At 42.7% G+C, this 17,778-nt stretch overlaps 1 protein-coding gene across 2 annotated transcripts; it reads left to right on the forward strand.

Annotated features, from left to right (window-relative positions):
- The first annotated feature begins 66 nt into the window (after positions 1–66).
- Positions 67–15,372, forward strand: SUCLG1 (succinate-CoA ligase GDP/ADP-forming subunit alpha). Of its 2 annotated transcripts, none has more exons than XM_053941482.1 (9): positions 67–179; positions 8,546–8,649; positions 9,514–9,630; positions 10,127–10,339; positions 10,428–10,485; positions 12,634–12,717; positions 13,335–13,486; positions 13,990–14,178; positions 15,119–15,372. In XM_053941482.1, the coding sequence occupies exons 1-9, from the start codon at positions 128–130 to the stop codon at positions 15,143–15,145; spliced, it is 996 nt and encodes a 331-aa protein (XP_053797457.1). In that variant the 5' UTR covers positions 67–127; the 3' UTR covers positions 15,146–15,372. The 2 variants fall into 2 exon arrangements, with proteins under 2 accessions (XP_053797457.1, XP_053797458.1); XM_053941483.1 differs by lacking the exon at positions 67–179 and adding an exon at positions 2,602–2,659.
- Positions 15,373–17,778: the final 2,406 nt, after the last annotated feature.

Raw genomic sequence — 17,778 nt, forward strand, 5'->3', positions numbered from 1 at the left:
ATGCCGGAGCCCTTCCCCACCCTCATGGCTCCCGTGCCTACAACGCCCAGAAGGCCGCGCGGAGCCGCTTCCGCCACCGGGGCGGGCCGAGCTCGGGGCCGCCGCCGCCGTCATTGCGGACGGGACGATGTCTCGCTGCAGCCCCGCCGCCGCCCGCCTGCTCGGCCGCTTCCTCCGCCGTGAGTACCGGGACGAGCCCTCCCGGCCCCGCCGCGGGGGCCGCGGGCAGCGCCGGGGCCCGGCCGGGCCGGGCAGGGCAGGGGCCGGGCAAGGTCACGGCGGAGCGCGGCCGGGCGCGCTCGGCCCGCGGGCACCGGGGCGGGACTCGGGGTGTCCCCGGCGGTCCCCGCGCTGCTCCCGGCGCTGGCTCCGGGCATCGCTGGGCGTTCGGAGCGGGGCAGGATCGCCCCGCTCGGGGCAGGGGCACGCCTGGCTGCGAGGGAGCTGTGTGTCAATGTAATGGGAAGTTTTCCCGTGCAGGGCGGGCGGCCGCACGTGCGGGGGCACGGGAAGGTTTTCTCGGCGTTGTAGCTCCGGAAAGACTACAAAGGGCAAGGGCCGGAGGGAGCCCGTGGAGTTGGGGCTGGTCACCGCGAGGGCTGGAGGCCTCTGGAGGGCCTTGGATTACCCTGTGGTTTCAGCACAGCGTGGTGAAGTTCTTTCTGTTGCCAAGAATAAGATTGTAGACTTGCCTTTTTGGAGAGCACGAGCCCTCTGAGACTAGTACTTCAGCTCGAGACATTTAATATGTGTTGTTCTGAACATCACAATGAAAAAAAAAGTGCTTTTCTCCCTCTTTTTTTTTTTTTTTTTCTCCAGTGTGCTTTTTTTTTTTTTGGCTGCATCCTCTTGAAGAGGAGACTGGTAGTGATAGAACAAGGGTAGTGGCTTCAAAGTGAAAGAGAGTAAGTTTAGATTGCGTATTAGGAAGAAACGCTTTACAGTGAGGAAACTGGAACAGGTTTCCCAGAGAAGCTGTGGCTGCCCCATCCCTGGACATGTTGAAGGCCAGGTTGATGGGGCTTGGAGCAGCCTGGTCTACTGGAAGGTGTCCCTGGCCATGGCACTTGGTTGGAATGAGATGGTCTTTAAGGTCCCTTCCAAGCCAAACCATTCTGTGAGGTCAGTGTGGGTATGCCCAGGCACAAGAGCAGTTACTAGGAATGTAAACAGAGGAAATTGTGCATTAATGTGGTTCTTGTAGCTGAAAATGAATGAACAAACTTAAACCTACCTCATTGGACTGCACACAGAGTGTTTTTGTCTCGGTGGGATGGTGACTTGCAGGTCAGGTAATGTGATCTCACAACCACAGGCTGGTCTGAGTAGTTCCTGTGGCATGCCTACCTTCCAGGTGGGTATCCATTCCTGCCTCCTGTTCTCCACAAGCAGGATCAGAAAACTGTGCTGTTAATTTCTGCCACTTCAGCTTTTTGAATTGGCTCCCCTGGGCCCAATAAGAATTGGTTCTGATGGAGGGGAACAGATGGGAATGTAGCACCTTCCAGTTTAGTTTTATTTATACTCCCAGCAAAGCTACTCTTGGGTGCAGTTTTATGTGTAAAAACCCCACATTATTCCCTTTGCAAATAGCAGTAAGAGATTCAGGGAATAGTTACCAAAATTATTTTGAGGGGTAGAAAGGAGGAAGAAATCTAAGTGGCTCAAGAAGTGTCTTTATGCAGCTGTTCATGAAGTCTTTTACAGAAACTCCTGCAAGATGAAATAGTCCTTCATTGGAAATCTTTGGTTTGATACTCTTTAAAGACTGCTGAAACCTTAAATTTGGGCTTTGTACATACATTTTCACTAACAGTTAACATCTGCTTCTCTGAGTGATTTGAAATCATGAGTGTCCAGTGTGTTCTGTTGCAAAAGAGATGCAAACCTTGTTTTTGTTGGTGCAGTGCTGAAGGAAATATGCAGGGTGTGTATCCCTAAGGTTGAGATCAGGAAGTAGTGGAAATGGAGTATGAAATCTGTCAGTGAATGGTGAGTGCTGTTCAAAGGTCACCTCAGAGCACTGCTGGTGTATGGACAGAATCAGGAGAGACCTGTGCTTGTCCATACCCTTGAAGAGTTTTTGTAGGCATCTAAACTGACTGGAGAGTCAGGATTAGGGGTTCCATTGTCCTGGATTGTTAGAAGGCTTTGGAGAGCTCTTAGATTAAAAGATTACAGTAATTATGTGAGTAATCTTGGCAAAGGATTGCTGCAGAAATAACAACCCAAACTGAAGAATTCCTTAATTGTTTTTATGTCAACAGTGTGGAGGGAGGAAAGCTCACAAACCTTTACCTGCTGACATTCTTGGTGGAGGATACGTGGGGAAGAGCAGCTTGTTGGCTTGCAGGAAGCAGTGGATTTGTACTGAGGAAAGGCTTGGATTAGGAAAGAGAGATGTGTTGAAAGAATTGAAATTTTTTTGAATGTCATTTCCCACTAGTTGTAGATTTGTTTTAATGTGATGGGTATAGTGGAGGCATTGCATCTGCCCTTCACAACCTGATTAATTTACTTAATTCCTCACCTCCTTTTTCATGGTCACAGATCTGAGTTTCCATAGTTAACAGGAATTTGGCAAGGGAATGGTGAGAGAAGAGAACCTGGGGACTGATGAACAGGAATCCTGGAGTGCATAATCCTCTTAAACAAAGGAGTAAGATATTTTGAACAATCCCTCAATAGCATGCAAATGTCTTTGTCACTAAGAAGCATCTTCTGCTAAGGTAGCTGATAACTTCAGGGGTGAGTTCTGGGGATGGGGTTATGCTCCTCTGCACTGTCAGGAGCTCCCCAGAACTGTTCCTGTTGTGGCTTCCTCAGGCCTTGCATTGCTTGGCAGAGGAAGGAGAAAGGAATGGTCATAAAAATGTAAATTAAACGTAGAAAACAGTGAAAGGAACTCTGAGCAGCAAGCTGAAGGCCCATAACTGATGGGAAGTAAAGAGGGGGACATAGCATTTTAAGTAGCATTCCTCATATCTCAGTCCTTCCCTGAGCTTCCCCTGCACTGGCCTCCATTTTCCCCACTTACAGTGGAGCTCCTATGATTACTAAGGCTTTCTTCTTTCCTTACATAGGTTATGGAAAAGGAGTATCTTCTATCATCTCTGGGTTCTTTGGGTATTTCAAGGAGCAATAAAGGAAGAATTTCAGTTTTCTGGTAATGTAGGTGTCAGCTCAGGTCATTGTGGAGAGGAATCTGCTGCTTCACCTTGCTTTTATACTGGGCTTGTTTTATGAGCAGCCTTTAAGATGATACCTCAACTTCCAAATTTCCTTACTGATTTGGGGTAAATATGGTTAAGAAGGAGACACTTTTATTGGATTTGTGTCCGTAGGAAATCTTACAAGAAGTCATGATAATAGTAAGTTTTGAGCTTTGTATAGTTTGGGTGAAGAAGAGATTCACCCTTTAGTATCTGTGCTGTCACCTGGTTTGCACAACCCAAATAGAGAAGGGCTTGGACTAGATGACCTCTAGAAGTCCCTTCCAGCCCAAACCATTCTGTGGTTCCATGAAATGTAGCTTGAGTTGCATTGTTTTAAATGACATTTGTACCTGAGAGGTGCTGCTCAAGGAGGGCCTGAAAGCTCATTGTAAATGGTATTTAAATACCCTGTGTGCTTTAAGATACCTTGTAAATGGATCAGTTTTCTTTTTAACATGTAAATTCCTGTTTGGACTCCATGATAAATAATAGGGTATTTTTCTAGAAAGGCTTGTTAATTGTAATGCACAAATGAGCTTTAAGTCCTGCTCCAGCCTTGGGATTGTGAGGTTTTTTTCCTAAGAGGTAAATGAGGTGGATTTTCCAGTTATTTTACTGCAGTGAGTTCTACTCTTGGCTGGGGCCTTGTTGCCTGGAAATGCCAGAGGAACCAGCAGCAGTGTGTGGTGTTGGAGTAACTGTCCCTTAGTTTCTAATAAGGTTTCTTGACTAAAAACAGCTGGTGTTCCATATACAGGCTTATGCCCCACTGCTAAATTTAGATGTTGCTTTTCAAATCTCCCCTGAGACAGCAGGGGTTGGGTACTTGAGCACTTTTCATAACTGCTGGCTTTTCTATACAATGGACCAAGGTAGGCTCTTGCCACAGTACATCTCACTTTTTAGCTAAGTAGGAGTTAAAGTACTGAAAAGCCAAAACAAATTATCTTGTTATTTGTGTAACTTTATTTTTAAACCACAAATTGAACAGGGGTGGGGCAGAAATGAACATTGTGCCTGGAAAGATTGTCCAGTCTCTTATTTTAATACACTTTGTTAAAGGTCTGTTACAGGCCTTTGTTGGACATGGTAATATTATCTTAGAACTCTGACTTGACAAAATGTAGCATTTTCCCTGTGCTTTTGGGAAGAGATAGATTTGATAAGACTTGTCCTTATGCTCTAGGACTTCATCTGGAGCCTTCACCTTTGTAACTTGGACTGTAATTTAGATGTGAGCATTAAAATAGCATCACCAATGGGTTTGGCCTTGCTGGTTCACAGCTGAAGAACATTTTTTAAATTTTTTTTTTTCCCTCCAGTCTTCATGAAGCAGCATACATTTACACCTAAGCACCCAGATTTTGTTTTGTAGTAAAATCAATTGTCTGGACTGGTTTGGAAGTTGTGAAGCAGGTCCTGGGTGGAAGTTGAGACTTGGCTTCTATTTCTGACTCATACCTGCTGTGAACTTGGGCATGCCATTTCCACTTTCCACCTGTTTCCTTCTCATCTTGTATCTGTCTTAACTATTGCAATTGCCAGCTGCCTGCACCCAGGGCTTGCTGTTTGTGCCACGTGGAGCAGAACCTCATCCTAACCCATGGTGCTGCTTCCCCCCCTCTGCTGATAACTGGGGCAAACCTTGCTGCTGCAGGTGGGGCCAGGAACACAAGTACAGAATTGAATCAAGCCATTTGAAAAAACCCAGAAATTCAGACTCATCCAGCCCAGAGACTGCAAGGTGATTTTTAGGGTTTTTTTTTTTCATAAATCGCTTCAAAAATATATTGCTCTCCAGATATTTGCCCATGCTAAGCTGCCTGCCTCTGGAGACAGCAAAGGGCTCAAATCTATAGCCAGGATTTTTGAACCAGCTGTATTTTCTCTGAAGGAAGGCCATACAGTAATGTAAGAAGCACATGGTTTTCAAGGGCAAAGCCATACAAAGCTTAAATTTTAAGCTGCTGTTTAGATATCTAAATTTTTTTTCATAGTTTAGAAAATGCTCAAAAGCTTTTTATCCTTGAAAAATATATTAATACTGTCTTCTGAAAATGGAGGATTGGCAAACTTAAGCTTTCAAAAACTTTTTTTGTGCAATGTTATAACTCTCTGAAAATAGATCTGGAATGAACAGTTGAACTGGGAGTGTACAGTTGCTGTAAGGTGTAGAGAAATGTGACTATTTGTCAGTTTGTCAGCAACAAGGAGGCACTGGAGTCTCCCTCACTGGAGATATTCAGGAACCATCTGAACACAATCCTGTGCAATGTGCTGTAGGATGACCCTTCTTGAGCAGGGAGGTTGGACCAGTTGACCCGCTGTAATCCCTTCCAACCTGACCCATTCTGTGATGTTTCTTTTTTTCAAAGTACTGAAATTGCTCAGTGACAGACAGGTGGCTAGCAAGCATCCCTCTCTTTGCAGGTGGATTTGCCAGTGGTTGGGCACAGGCTTTGTAAAACTTAGATCTGAATCAGTTGGTGTTGCCTGTTTGTTCTTTCCCCTTGCAGGCCCATTTTCAAACAGTCATTGCCATTCTCCTGGAAGCCTGGAGTGTTCTCCCCAAGGCCTCGCTGGTGGTAAGGACTGCAAGAGCTCCTTCTCAAGGGGAATCATCCTCTGCTGTCCTCAGGGCTGGGTGTCACCCAGGCACATCTCATGACAGTGAGGGATTGCCTGAGTGGCTGGGCTCAGGTAGATCAATTCCCTGCTCTCCTGACCAGCATTCCAGCTGTTCCTGGTTTTGTTTTGCCTCTCCTTTGCTGGAGTCAGGCTGCTCTTCACCAGATGTGTCCTTGAGTTGATTCAGGTGCAGGGCCTTGCAGCCCTGCCTAGGAAGACCAAGTCCTCAGCCTAGGACGAAGATTATCCTGTGCTGTTTTCTGTAGCAGTGGCTTCTCTCTCCCCTCCCACAGCCAGCCTGGTGGCATTTGTTCATTAAATCTCAGCCTTAGACATATTTTCATAAAATCATAGAATCACAAAATGCTTTGGGTCAGAAGGTGACCTTAAAGATCATCTTGTTCCACCCCTCTGCCATGGGCAGGGACACCTTCCACTAGACCAGGTTGCTCCAAGCCCCCTCCAGCCTGGCCTGAAACACTCCAGGGATGGGGCAGCCACAGCTCTGGACAACCTGTGCCAGGGCCTCACCACCCTCACAGTACAGGGTTTTTTTTCCTAATATCCAATTTAAACGTGCTCTCTTTCAGTTTGAAGCCATTCCCCCTTGTCCTATTATTACATACCCTTGTCAATAATGTTATTCCATCTTTCCTCTAAGTTCCCTTCAGGTACTGAAGGGAATTGAGTCACACCAAAGGCTTCTCTTTTCTAGGCTGAGCAATCCCAATTCTCTCAGCCTTTCCTCATAGCATCCTCATAGCTCCATCCCTCTCATCAGCTTCCTGCCCTCCTCTGGATTCACTCCAGCAGCTCCACGTCCTTCCTGTGCCAGGCCCCAGAGCTGGACATAGCTCTGCAGGTTGGGTCTCACCTGAGTGGGACAGAGGGGCAGAATCCCCTCCCTCACCCTGCCCATGCTGCTTTGGATGCAGCCCAGCATACAATTGGCTTTTTAAATGGTTTTTCTTAAGGATTTCACATGGATTTTGTCTGTTACTGCTTTGTATTTCCTGGAATAACAAGTTCTGCAGCAGTATTTGTGGTGATTAAGCTTAAAGCCCTGCAGGTCACTAAGCTGAAGTGCACTTTTGCCACTTTCCTTAAAAGTTTACTGCATCCTAGTCTGTACCTTTCTGTATGGAGTTTTACTCTGTGTCTGTGTGAAGCTGAGGATTTGCTGCAACTCCTTAGAGAGCAGCAGAAGGTGGCTGGAGTTAAACCCTGGGTTTGCCAGCACTGTCTAAGAACACAGTGAGAACTTCAGGTTTAGCAATAGCACTGATGTGTGTAGGCTGCTTCTGGCATGGTTTGGTTTTTCTGTTCACTCCTTTGAATACAACTGAAGCATAAAAGCAATGTAGCACTAAACTTTACTTGGCAAGAGAGAGCTGTGAAGCTCTGTGATGGAAATGTGTGTGTTTGTGGATCTTAAAAAGTTTCTGCAGATTTACTAACCCATGGAAATTTTGTTATTATAATAGTTTAATAATGCATCTTAACACATTCTGTGCATTATCATAAAGATACTATTTAATTTCTTTCTCCTTAAAAGCTTTTACTCCCTTCCTAAAAAGAGAAAAAGGAAAATATACTCCCTTGTTCAGTTGTGCCTGAGTATGTATATGGAGCAGTCTGGGGACCATGATTCAGGATCTGTTATTTTGATTTCAGCTGCACTATTTACTTCCTTAAGTCTTAGTTGCTAAAGTTTTAAAAGAGCTAAAGGGGTAAATAGTAACTTATTAGTGTATATATTGGAGATCTTGTATTAGGATTGTGCCTTCCCAGGGTCACTCTATGTATAAATTAAGCTTTTTATGTCAAAACACTTGCAGGGAGTAAATTGGTTCTGATCCCCTCAAAACTCTGGTGTTTGAAAAAGCATATGGCAATAAATATAGGTGTGCATCCTATTTATACCAGCCCTCCCTTCTCATCTCAAGCTTTCTTCTGTGTAACATTCTGTGCACTTGCTGTCATCATTCCTTTCCCTTCAGCACAGGTGCAGTCATTCCCCTTGGCTTTTTGTTGCCAGCATGCACTGTGCTCTTTTTCTACAATTGTGTTGTTTTCTTCTCTCAACACCAGAGTTGTGAGAACTAAATTGAAAATCACTCCAGTGGAGTATCTGAAGAGTTGTGTTTCCTCTGGAGCCCAAATGCATGTCCAGCAGTGATGCCATAGCTAGGAATCTGTTGGAAAAAGATCTCTTGCTGTCTTACATAGCATCAGGTTTTTCCTGGGCTGTCTCTCGTTGTCTGCTCTGGACTGTGCTCTGTTCACAGGAGGTGTCACATAGTACCAGCGTTGTAACAGCCTCAGGATTTTAGTTCTGCTTTGTCATTTTGCAGAGTATCTGAGAAGATAAAAACGTGCTTGTTTGCAAATGAAAGCAGTGCTTAAGAAGTCGTTTCTGTCTGTCAGGAGGAATCCTGATATTGAGTACTCAATATGAGAAACCTCTCCTAATTTCTAGTAAATTGAGTAATTGGCATAATAGGGTGAGCTACAGGTGTTTAATGTCTTGGCATGACAAGCACTGAATGAGGCTTCAGAGCTGCTTTTGAAAACATGAGCTGCTCATGATTTTTTGATACAAACACTGATTGATATGCACTTACTTTGTAGGACATTTTTTGTCTCAGAGTCTACCAAAGGAGTGAATTAATGGTTTGTGCTCTCTTCTTTTTTCTCTCCAGTTCAACAGAATGGAGTCCGACACTGCTCCTACACAGCATCCAGAAAAAACCTGTATGTTAACAAAAACACAAAGGTTATCTGTCAGGGTTTTACAGGCAAACAGGTATGTTTATAAGTAATCTTTTCTATCAGCCTTTCAGTCAGAAAGTTAACTGCTCAGAAAACGTAGTTATGTATGAAATGGATTATATACTGCCTTTGTCTGTGTTGATAGGAAGCTGGACTTCCTGCACCATCAGGAAGGTCCCTTCAGCACTGAATGTAGTGCTGAATGTAGTTTACATTCTTTGGTCCAAATACTTGTGCACAAGCTTGAAAGTTGGTTTTGAGTCATCTCTATTCATTTTTGTTTTTCATATTGTATACAGCTGAAAGGGTTTCTCTGTAAGAGGCTATTTGCAAAATACTGCAAAAACCTGCCCATTTTCAAAGTGCTTTTTTTCACAAATGCAGTTCAATATCAATGGCTATGAATTAAATTTCTGTTTTTATTTCAAGATATTTAATAATTTTCTCAGGTTCACTCTTTTACACATTTGCAGGCAGAGAAGGCTGCTTTTGTAAAACTATCAGCTAGTCATGGATGAGCATGCTAGTTTCTTCTATTTCACTGTAGTGTTTGTCATCTGCCAAACTTGATGTGGGAAAGAAACTGTGTCTGCTGTGTCTGCTGTGTCTGCAGGTGTGTTAGCAGCACACAGCAGAAGACCCTTGAGCATGAAACTACAGTGCTATGATTGAAAAAAAAGGAGCATATTAGCATATTCCAAATGCATTTAAAACATGTTGATGCACTCACCAAAATATTTTATTATATATGTATATATATATGTAGTGAAAACTTCCCTTCTTATTGCAAATTGCAGTGACATAAATTGCCTTCAGAATTATAAATATCATCAAACTTTTTGATTAAGGTTATTTGCTATTACATGCCTTGTAACTTTACTTTTTTTCTCTCTCAAAGGGTACCTTTCACAGCCAGCAGGCATTGGACTATGGCACCAATCTAGTTGGAGGAATTTCTCCAGGGAAAGGGGGAAAAACTCATCTAGGTCTGCCTGTGTTTAATTCTGTGAAGGAGGTAATTTGCAGCAGTGACTGGAGGGCACAAAGTTTAAAGCCGAAGGGCTCCTTATTTCATTACTCACACTGGAGAGACAATATTTGAGCTGAGGATGTCACTGGGCACAGAGTGAAACAGAAGCCTTCTAAAAGAGGGAGCATTCAGGGTGGTCAGGCACCAGTTTGGCTTCCACTGTGAAGTTCAGAGAGTCTGGGTACACTTGCTTTATGAATGCAGCTAGTTTCTGATTGAGTCTGCTGTGCATGATGAATTTTTAGCAAACTGTTACATAAGAGTATTTATGATGGTGATCACAGGGCAGATCCTTTCCAGTTCTCAGTTCCCTGGTTGTTCCCCATCTTCAGGAAATTTAACACTTGCTTTAGATTATAGTAGATTATTACAAACCCTTAATTCATGCCTGAGAATGGATGTATTTTAAATGACTTGTTGTCAAACATTCTCTTCAGCCCCGCTAAACACACAATGTGGGTTTTTTTTGTGTCTGTTGCAGGCCAAAGAACAAACGGGTGCTTCAGCCACTGTCATCTACGTCCCTCCCCCATTTGCTGCTGCTGCCATCAACGAGGCCATCGATGCAGAGATGCCCCTGGTGGTGTGCATCACTGAGGGCATCCCCCAGCAGGACATGGTGCGGGTCAAACACCGGCTGCTGCGGCAGAACAAGACCCGGCTGGTGGGCCCCAACTGCCCCGGTGTCATCAATGTAAGTGACCTCTGGCTTTGGTCCAAGGCTGAACTGTTCCTAGTGGTGGTTGGAATGTTCCATCTGACTTCTCCCACTCTTTCCTTAGCCTGGAGAATGTAAAATTGGTATCATGCCTGGTCACATTCACAAGAAAGGAAGAATTGGTGAGTTCTTGAATATTTATGCGTCATCTAAAACAAAAGTTTGGTGCTGTAGTTCTTCCTCGTGAGGCAAGGCACATCCTGCCCTGGAGAGAGTTGATAACACCGTGGGACAGCTTGTCTGTCCTCAGTTTGTACATGAATTTTAGCATTACCAATCCTGAAGGTCCAAATCCAGAATTGTTCCGTAGTAGACACTGGGTGCTGATGGTAGAGGCAAAGCAGTTGGGAATTCCTGTAGGTAATGTGATGGACTTGGTATCCTCAAAGGAGAGCCTTGAGGAAACTTCCATTTTTTCTTGGGATTTGAGAGCACTAAGCTCTCCAACACTATTCCTTACAACAGCTTGGCTGCTTGGGACTGGGATCCTGCTCTTCTAGTGATCTCGGTACTACAGCAAAGAGAAGAGACTACAGATAAGTTTATAACATAATTTAGACAACTATGAAACCATCACAAGTGGAAGTGACAAATATTCCCAATTTTCAGGCAGTGTGGTAAAGGGTGAGAAGGCAGTGACTTGTTCATAATCCATGTTGGTCACACTCCCTGTGTGTAATGAGTTACACTCCCTGTTACATGCTACTCTCATGTCCTGACTTCTGTCAGCTCCTTGTTGTAAACTACAGAAATAACAACTTGATTTTTTTATTTTCAAATAATGCAGTTCAGGAGCTGTAGAGAAATTTCTTCTGAAACGTCCATTTGTATTTAGGTAGAGCTTCAGAAATACTGCTCTGAACAGCACATGCTGCTGTTGCCTGTCAGCAAGGTAACCAGTTTCACTTGAGCACAGTAGTACCCTTTGCAGCATTACCTTTTTTTTTTATGGAAAATGTGTTTATTGTGGGAAAGCCTGTTCAGTGCTGTTGAATTACAGGGACTCGGTGCATTTTTTTAGCATGAGGACCTCCCTCTGCTATGGGACCACTTCTGGCTTGAGACTAGACTGCACCTAAGGAATGCTGGAAGTTCAAAGTTCTGTTCTGATTTTCTAAATGTATACAGGAAATGTGTTGCAGCCATAAGTTATGAGAATCTGAATGCAAGGCACATCGAGTGCAAAAGAATATTTAACATCTTGAATTTAGTAGCTGTGCCATTGCTAGAAATGTTTTCAATGGTGAGCCAAGAATCAAGGAATAAAAATGTGGATTTGCCACCCTCCCAGTTTCATCTAACTGTGACCTTTGGTGATGTGCTCTCCAGCTTTCTGTTACTGTGAGGCATCCAATAATCATCTGAATATACTGTGATGCAAGGCATAAAAATAGCCACAGTCTTTGGACTTTCATCTGTAGCTTCTCTGAGGCAATCTGATCTTAGTGGTAAACAGGGAGGCCTTTTCAAACATAGCAAGGAAAAAACACTGAGCTAGAACACATCTGAGCTGGCCAACAGTATAAATAGTTGATAAAACGAAGGTTCTTAGTCTAGTGGTGTATTTTCTTCTCTGTTCATGCAACGTATGTGTTATATTCCTTCTTATATGGCTTGTGGTAGATGGAAGATGATGTCTGTTTTTCCTGAAGACCTTTCCTTTTGTAGTGTTAACAGAAGTCTCAACTTGAAAAAATGAACAAAAAGCCATGCAAATATTCTGCCCCTGCTCTAGGCTCTGTGCTGCCTTCCATCCTGTATTTAAAACTGGGCTTGTGGTCTCTTGTGATATTGTAAATGCCAGATGTGTTCTGTAGAGCAGCAACAAATACCTTAATAGTGATAACTTGCATTTGTGCAGCATTTTTCTGTTTTGGAAGATCTCTTGTGTGCCTGACCATACTGGGGATGTGATTAATACAGAATTCTTTTGTTAACTGTTGAGCTGCAACTGAGTTTCAAGACCAGTGCATCAGCTACTCACATACAAGATAAGAAGTATTTTCTTTTATTTGCTTTTCAGTTTTCTTTCTTGAGCATGACAAAAATATTACTGACTTTCTGGGCAGCTTTAGTCCATTGGCAGTTAAGTGTCAAAAGATGAAAACTAAGAAATGGTACAGAAAGAATCTTAGAGTGTTTTGGCAAGGACAAGTGGAAGAACTGGAATGTCATGTTGTTTACTGAGGTGATTTTCATGACTATAAGAACAGCTGCCTCTAGTTATGTGCTGTGTTAGTGGTAAGTTTATCTTCTTTTCTTTCCTCAAGGTATTGTGTCAAGATCTGGAACCCTGACATACGAAGCTGTTCATCAGACAACACAAGTTGGGTTGGGGCAGTCTTTTTGTGTTGGTAGGTTCCCTCAGAATCAGCCTATTGGACCTAGACTAATCTGCTTTTTCTTCACAAGTGTAAATCCAAAATAATTCCTTTTTGCAAGTGTAGAATTTGCTGAATGGCAGTTGTGTTGACAAGTGGGATTCCTATGTGCTGTGAAGAGTACAGCTCTTCTCTGTTACCATTTCCACATCAGATTAACAAAAGCCTTAAAACCAGCTTTGAACAGAGAACTGCCAGCAAGTATGATGTCAAACTGTCCCAAGAAGTTTAGTTATAAAGGATTAGGGCATTCTTAGGCATTTAATTGGGTGTGTTAAGTAAATTTAATTTTCATACACCAAAATTCTGGAGCTGGCATCTTGGTCCTGCTGTGTTCATAACATTTTGTTTATGGTTTGAAAGGTGAAAACGCAGATATCAAAGTTTTCTGTGAATTGTGGGGGAGGTATTTGGAGCAGGAATTTGACATGCTCTGACTTGGGTAGAGCCTTCAGAGCTGCCTGCCTTATGAGCCTTTGGGAATATTCCTCATGCTGAAATTTACTTCTAAACTTCTATTGTAAGTGCAATATCTTTATCCTGAGTTACTCTTTTTTTTTTTTTTTTGTGGTTTTAATATTTTTTTGTAGGTATTGGAGGTGATCCCTTCAATGGAACTAATTTTATTGACTGCCTTGATGTCTTCCTGAAGGATCCTCATACTGAGGGGATCATATTGATTGGGGAGATTGGAGGAAATGCTGAAGAAGATGCAGCAGCATTTTTGAAAGAAAATAATGCCGTAAGTCTTAAAACACCTTGCTTCCAGACACTTTCATAGTTAGCCACATCAAGGAAAACTCATTTCACTCTCACATCTCGATTTACAAAAACCACAAATAGTCATGGGGTTTTTAAAGAAAAAGAGTTGAAACTAAGAGTGTTGTCAAGGTTGGACTCAATGATCTTAGAGGTCTTTGCAGTCATGTTCTGTGAAGTGGAGAGCATTGTCAACTTCAGAATTTTATTCCTGTAACAATATTTGTAGTGATTTTTTTTTTTTTTGTAGTATGCATGGGTCTGTGTAAAGATTGAAAGTTTGTTTGCTTCTGGTTTGTGATGATTATCAGGAGAGGAAGTACTCCACACTCCTTTGTGCTTTGTGAGCTGTTTAATAAATTTGCCGGGCGAGTTAATACTTAAATTAAAAATGAACAAAATAAAGATGAACAAAATGAGCAATTTGCCACTTAGAACTGCTTTTCCTCTCACCCTCCTCACACATAACACATTTATCTCTTCCAGGGCCCCAATGCCAAGCCAGTGGTGTCCTTCATAGCTGGCCTGACAGCTCCTCCAGGCCGGAGGATGGGCCATGCTGGAGCCATCATTGCTGGGGGAAAGGGGGGAGCCAAGGAGAAGATTGCAGCCCTCCAGAGTGCAGGGGTTGTGGTCAGCATGTCCCCTGCTCAGCTGGGCAGCACCATCTACAAGGTTGGTTCCTCAGGCATTGGCTCATCTAGAGCAAGAAGCCACTTTTGAGGGAATATGAGATGGGAGTCAATCTCTTACCCAGACACTCTGCTGCTCTGAACTTGCTTAAACATAAGAACTCTATTGGCTGGACAAGCTGAAATTACTACATAAAAGATATGTGCACACATTTTTATTTAATATTGTTTTATAGAAAAGTAAATGTAGCAAAATTGAGAAGAGATTACATTCTGCTTTCAAGTGTAGCTACTTGTTGAAATTGTTTTCTGGATGCAAAGAGCCTGAATTAATGTAAAATATGAGAACCTTATTTCTAAATAGGGTATTTGAGGAAGGACAACCCTGGCATATAATTCAGAGTTATGGCTGAATATATGCTGCTGAAAAATTGAAGTGTGGAATGGGATTATTTGCATTTTACTTAATTCATATCCAAAAAAGGGATGCAGCTAGAGGAGATGCATAATTCAGCTCTGTTAGGTATTTTTTGTTTCCTGTGGTGACTGTATAGTACAGCATCTCCACAGGCTGCTGTGGGATTCTTCCCTTCTTTTGTCGTGCTTTTTCTTTACTGAAATGAAAATCTTGATTTTGTTGCTTCCTTGGCTTGAGTCCTTTACTGTAAGGATTCTCCTGCAGTTCTGATGCAGATTTGGCGTTTTTCAAGCCTGTTATGCTGTGTCTGGGAACAAATGGTTCCTTGACAGCATTGCAGTCTGGCAGTGATTATAGTCTGGCTTGTTAATGTGAGGTGGGAGAATGCTCAGTTTCCCTTCCCCCTAACTTGCACACTTTATGCTTTTTATATTTTAATTTTTAATACCAATTTTTAATTCTTAACATCAGATTTCCTTAGATACATACAAAGTAATTTGAAATAGAAGAATAATAGAAGCATTTTCTGTTTTCCCTGCTGGTAACATCTGTGTGCTCTTTGCAGGAGTTTGAGAAAAGGAAATTGCTGTAAGAGAAGACACTTTGGAATACTTTCTCCAAAACACCAGTGCAGCATCCGGCCTCCGCTTATCTTTTGTCTGCTAATCTTCAGTTGCCCCAATGTCTTGACACTAGTCAATGAATTTGACTCAGAAGCCATAAACCTCCTGGCTAAACCTATTTTGGTGTCTCCTTGTTTCGGACGTTGTCACCCTGTTGTAAATCACAGCAAATTAATAAATCTACTACTAAATCTGATCCATCTTTTCAATTCCTGAAGCAGAGCCATTTCTTCGGTCATCATAAACAAAATCTTTTGTGACTTAAGCACTGCCCCTTTTTAAGGTGAAGTTGCTTGTAGAGCTGCTTTTAAGGATCAAGGCACTGACTTCATGCACATACCACACTTTGCTTTATTTTTAAGCAGTCCAGTCCTGCTTGTTCGTTGCTGGCCAGTACCTTTGAACAATAGGCCAAAGTTTCCGTCCATTAAACCAAAGCTGCTGGATCTGGAGGGATTGGTGTTGATCCACGTAGCTGGATATGCCTGAGGTCCAGACTTCCTCTTCAAGGCTGATTAGCCATGCACAGTGCAGTCCTCTACTGGCAAGGAATTCTGTTTGTTGTGTATAGAAATGGAATTGTTACTGATAAAAATTAATATAATTTCACATGCAGAATATATATTCAAAGTTGTCTGTAACTATGAAGATGATTTGGTCTTTAGCTGACGTTATCCTAATTTCCACTTTATCTTAACTAGCATTGCACTGCTTGTATTCTGAAATCCAAGTAACAATGGGGCACAGTAGAGAAGGATTATTACTCTCTAGAAAAGAATATAATAAGGTAACTTTCTTGTTAACCACTCCCAGCACTGTAATGGAAATCCCTCTTTTTTTTTACTCTGGATATAGCCCAAGTATTGTGCCTATAAATGTTGCAAGTTTCATCAGGATGGATTAAACCCCAGATTGCTTTATATAGAGGACTGAAAGTTCATGTAAGCTGGCACTTGTTTAAAGCTAACCTTGTGTCCCATAAAGGTGCTGTTACGAAAACCTGTGTCGTTATTTATTTAAAACTGTTCTTAGTTTTCCCACTCAAAAAAAATCCCTTTGGAATTTCTCTTCCTGAAGCAAGCAGGTGTGTCACTACTGACATTTGCAGCTCCTAGAGCTAAGCCCTGATTGAAGTGCATACGGGCCAGGTCATATCTCTGCACACTGAAGGTGTATCCATGCACTTGATGTATGGTCTGGTGATCCAGGCCTTGGGACACAGAGACCAGGTGCTGCATTGTTCACCTTGGCATGATTTACTGAAATGAACCTGACACCCTGTCACCAGACAGCTGAAAGCAGCATTGAGCAGTAAATCATTTGATAAAGCCTATGACAGCAGATAAGGGTTTTTTTAACTAGATCTGCCCAGTTTTCTGGTGGTGCTTGTTTTAATCTGGAGCAAAAAGATTGATGGGTGCCCTTTAGAGAAATAGCACTGCTGGATTGTCTCAGTCTGTGCAAGAGTGCAATTCCTCAGCAATGAGTGTCAGGGAATTGCAGCCAGTCTTCTTATGAGCCTGATAATCAGAATAACTCATGGCAGTGCTGTGCTGCTGCCCTTTGGGATGGGCAGTGCTCTGTGATGAACTGCCTGAATTTCATCCCTGTAACAGATGCTCTTCCAGGACAGCTGAGGTGGAGGGAGTTTCCTCCTAGGGATTGCTCCTTGGAAGCGCTTTTAGAGGCACCAGCTATTTTAGAAGACAGTTATAAACTCCAGTGATTGCTGTATCCTGGGAGAATGTTTCCTTCTGTCTTGAGGATGGGTTTAGCAATTCACCCCTGGTTCTAATGTTTGCAGCAGTGCCCAGTGCTGTGCCTCAGCAGCTGCCTGGATCTGCTCCAGCCTGGGCAGCAGTTTGTGCTAACCTGGCACTGATGTCATCTCAGGATGGAGAAGGACCCTGACCTTGTCTGGTAGAAAGGCTTGGTTTGCACAGTTTTTTTCTTGCTGCCTAAAAATGTGCACTTGACAAATATCAGCTAATTAATGACAGCATATCTTTGGAAAACATTCACATCTGTTTAGTACCATATGTTCTTGTGGATAAATATTTTGGGTAATCTGATCTGGAAAACTGTTTATTTATTCTTTTTAAAGGCAAAACTTAAATTAGTGCTGAGCCTTAAAGCAGTTGCTACTTTATAACCTAGTAGTTAACCTATGTAACTATAACCTGGTATAACCCAGGGAGATTTTATGTGCAGGAGAAACGCTGCCAATGTTGGTGCTTCCATATTTTGTGGAATAGTCCTTTTTGTGTTTCTTGATCTACACTTGACAGTGGTGTCAATCCATAAATCACTTTCACTTTTGAGAGATGAATTCTGTAAGTTCATTTTGGTCAGGGAAGTTTATTGCCATGCTGATTTTCTTCAACAAAGAGAGAAGGATGTAGAGCCCCTTGGGTTTTTTTCCTCTTACTGGACAATACGTGATTCTGGATGGTCCCTAACACTTTCTAGTGACTGGATTCCCTGGTAGCAGCCAGGTGTCAATGCAAACTGGGCCAGAAAATGCCAGGATCTGAGCCATGAGAGATACATTTCAAGAAGAGCTTCAGACTGACTTCTGTGCTGGTGTTTTCAAAGCAATGCC

The sequence above is a fragment of the Vidua chalybeata genome, chromosome 4 (genome assembly GCF_026979565.1).
Source record: "Vidua chalybeata isolate OUT-0048 chromosome 4, bVidCha1 merged haplotype, whole genome shotgun sequence".
NCBI lineage: Eukaryota > Metazoa > Chordata > Aves > Passeriformes > Viduidae > Vidua > Vidua chalybeata.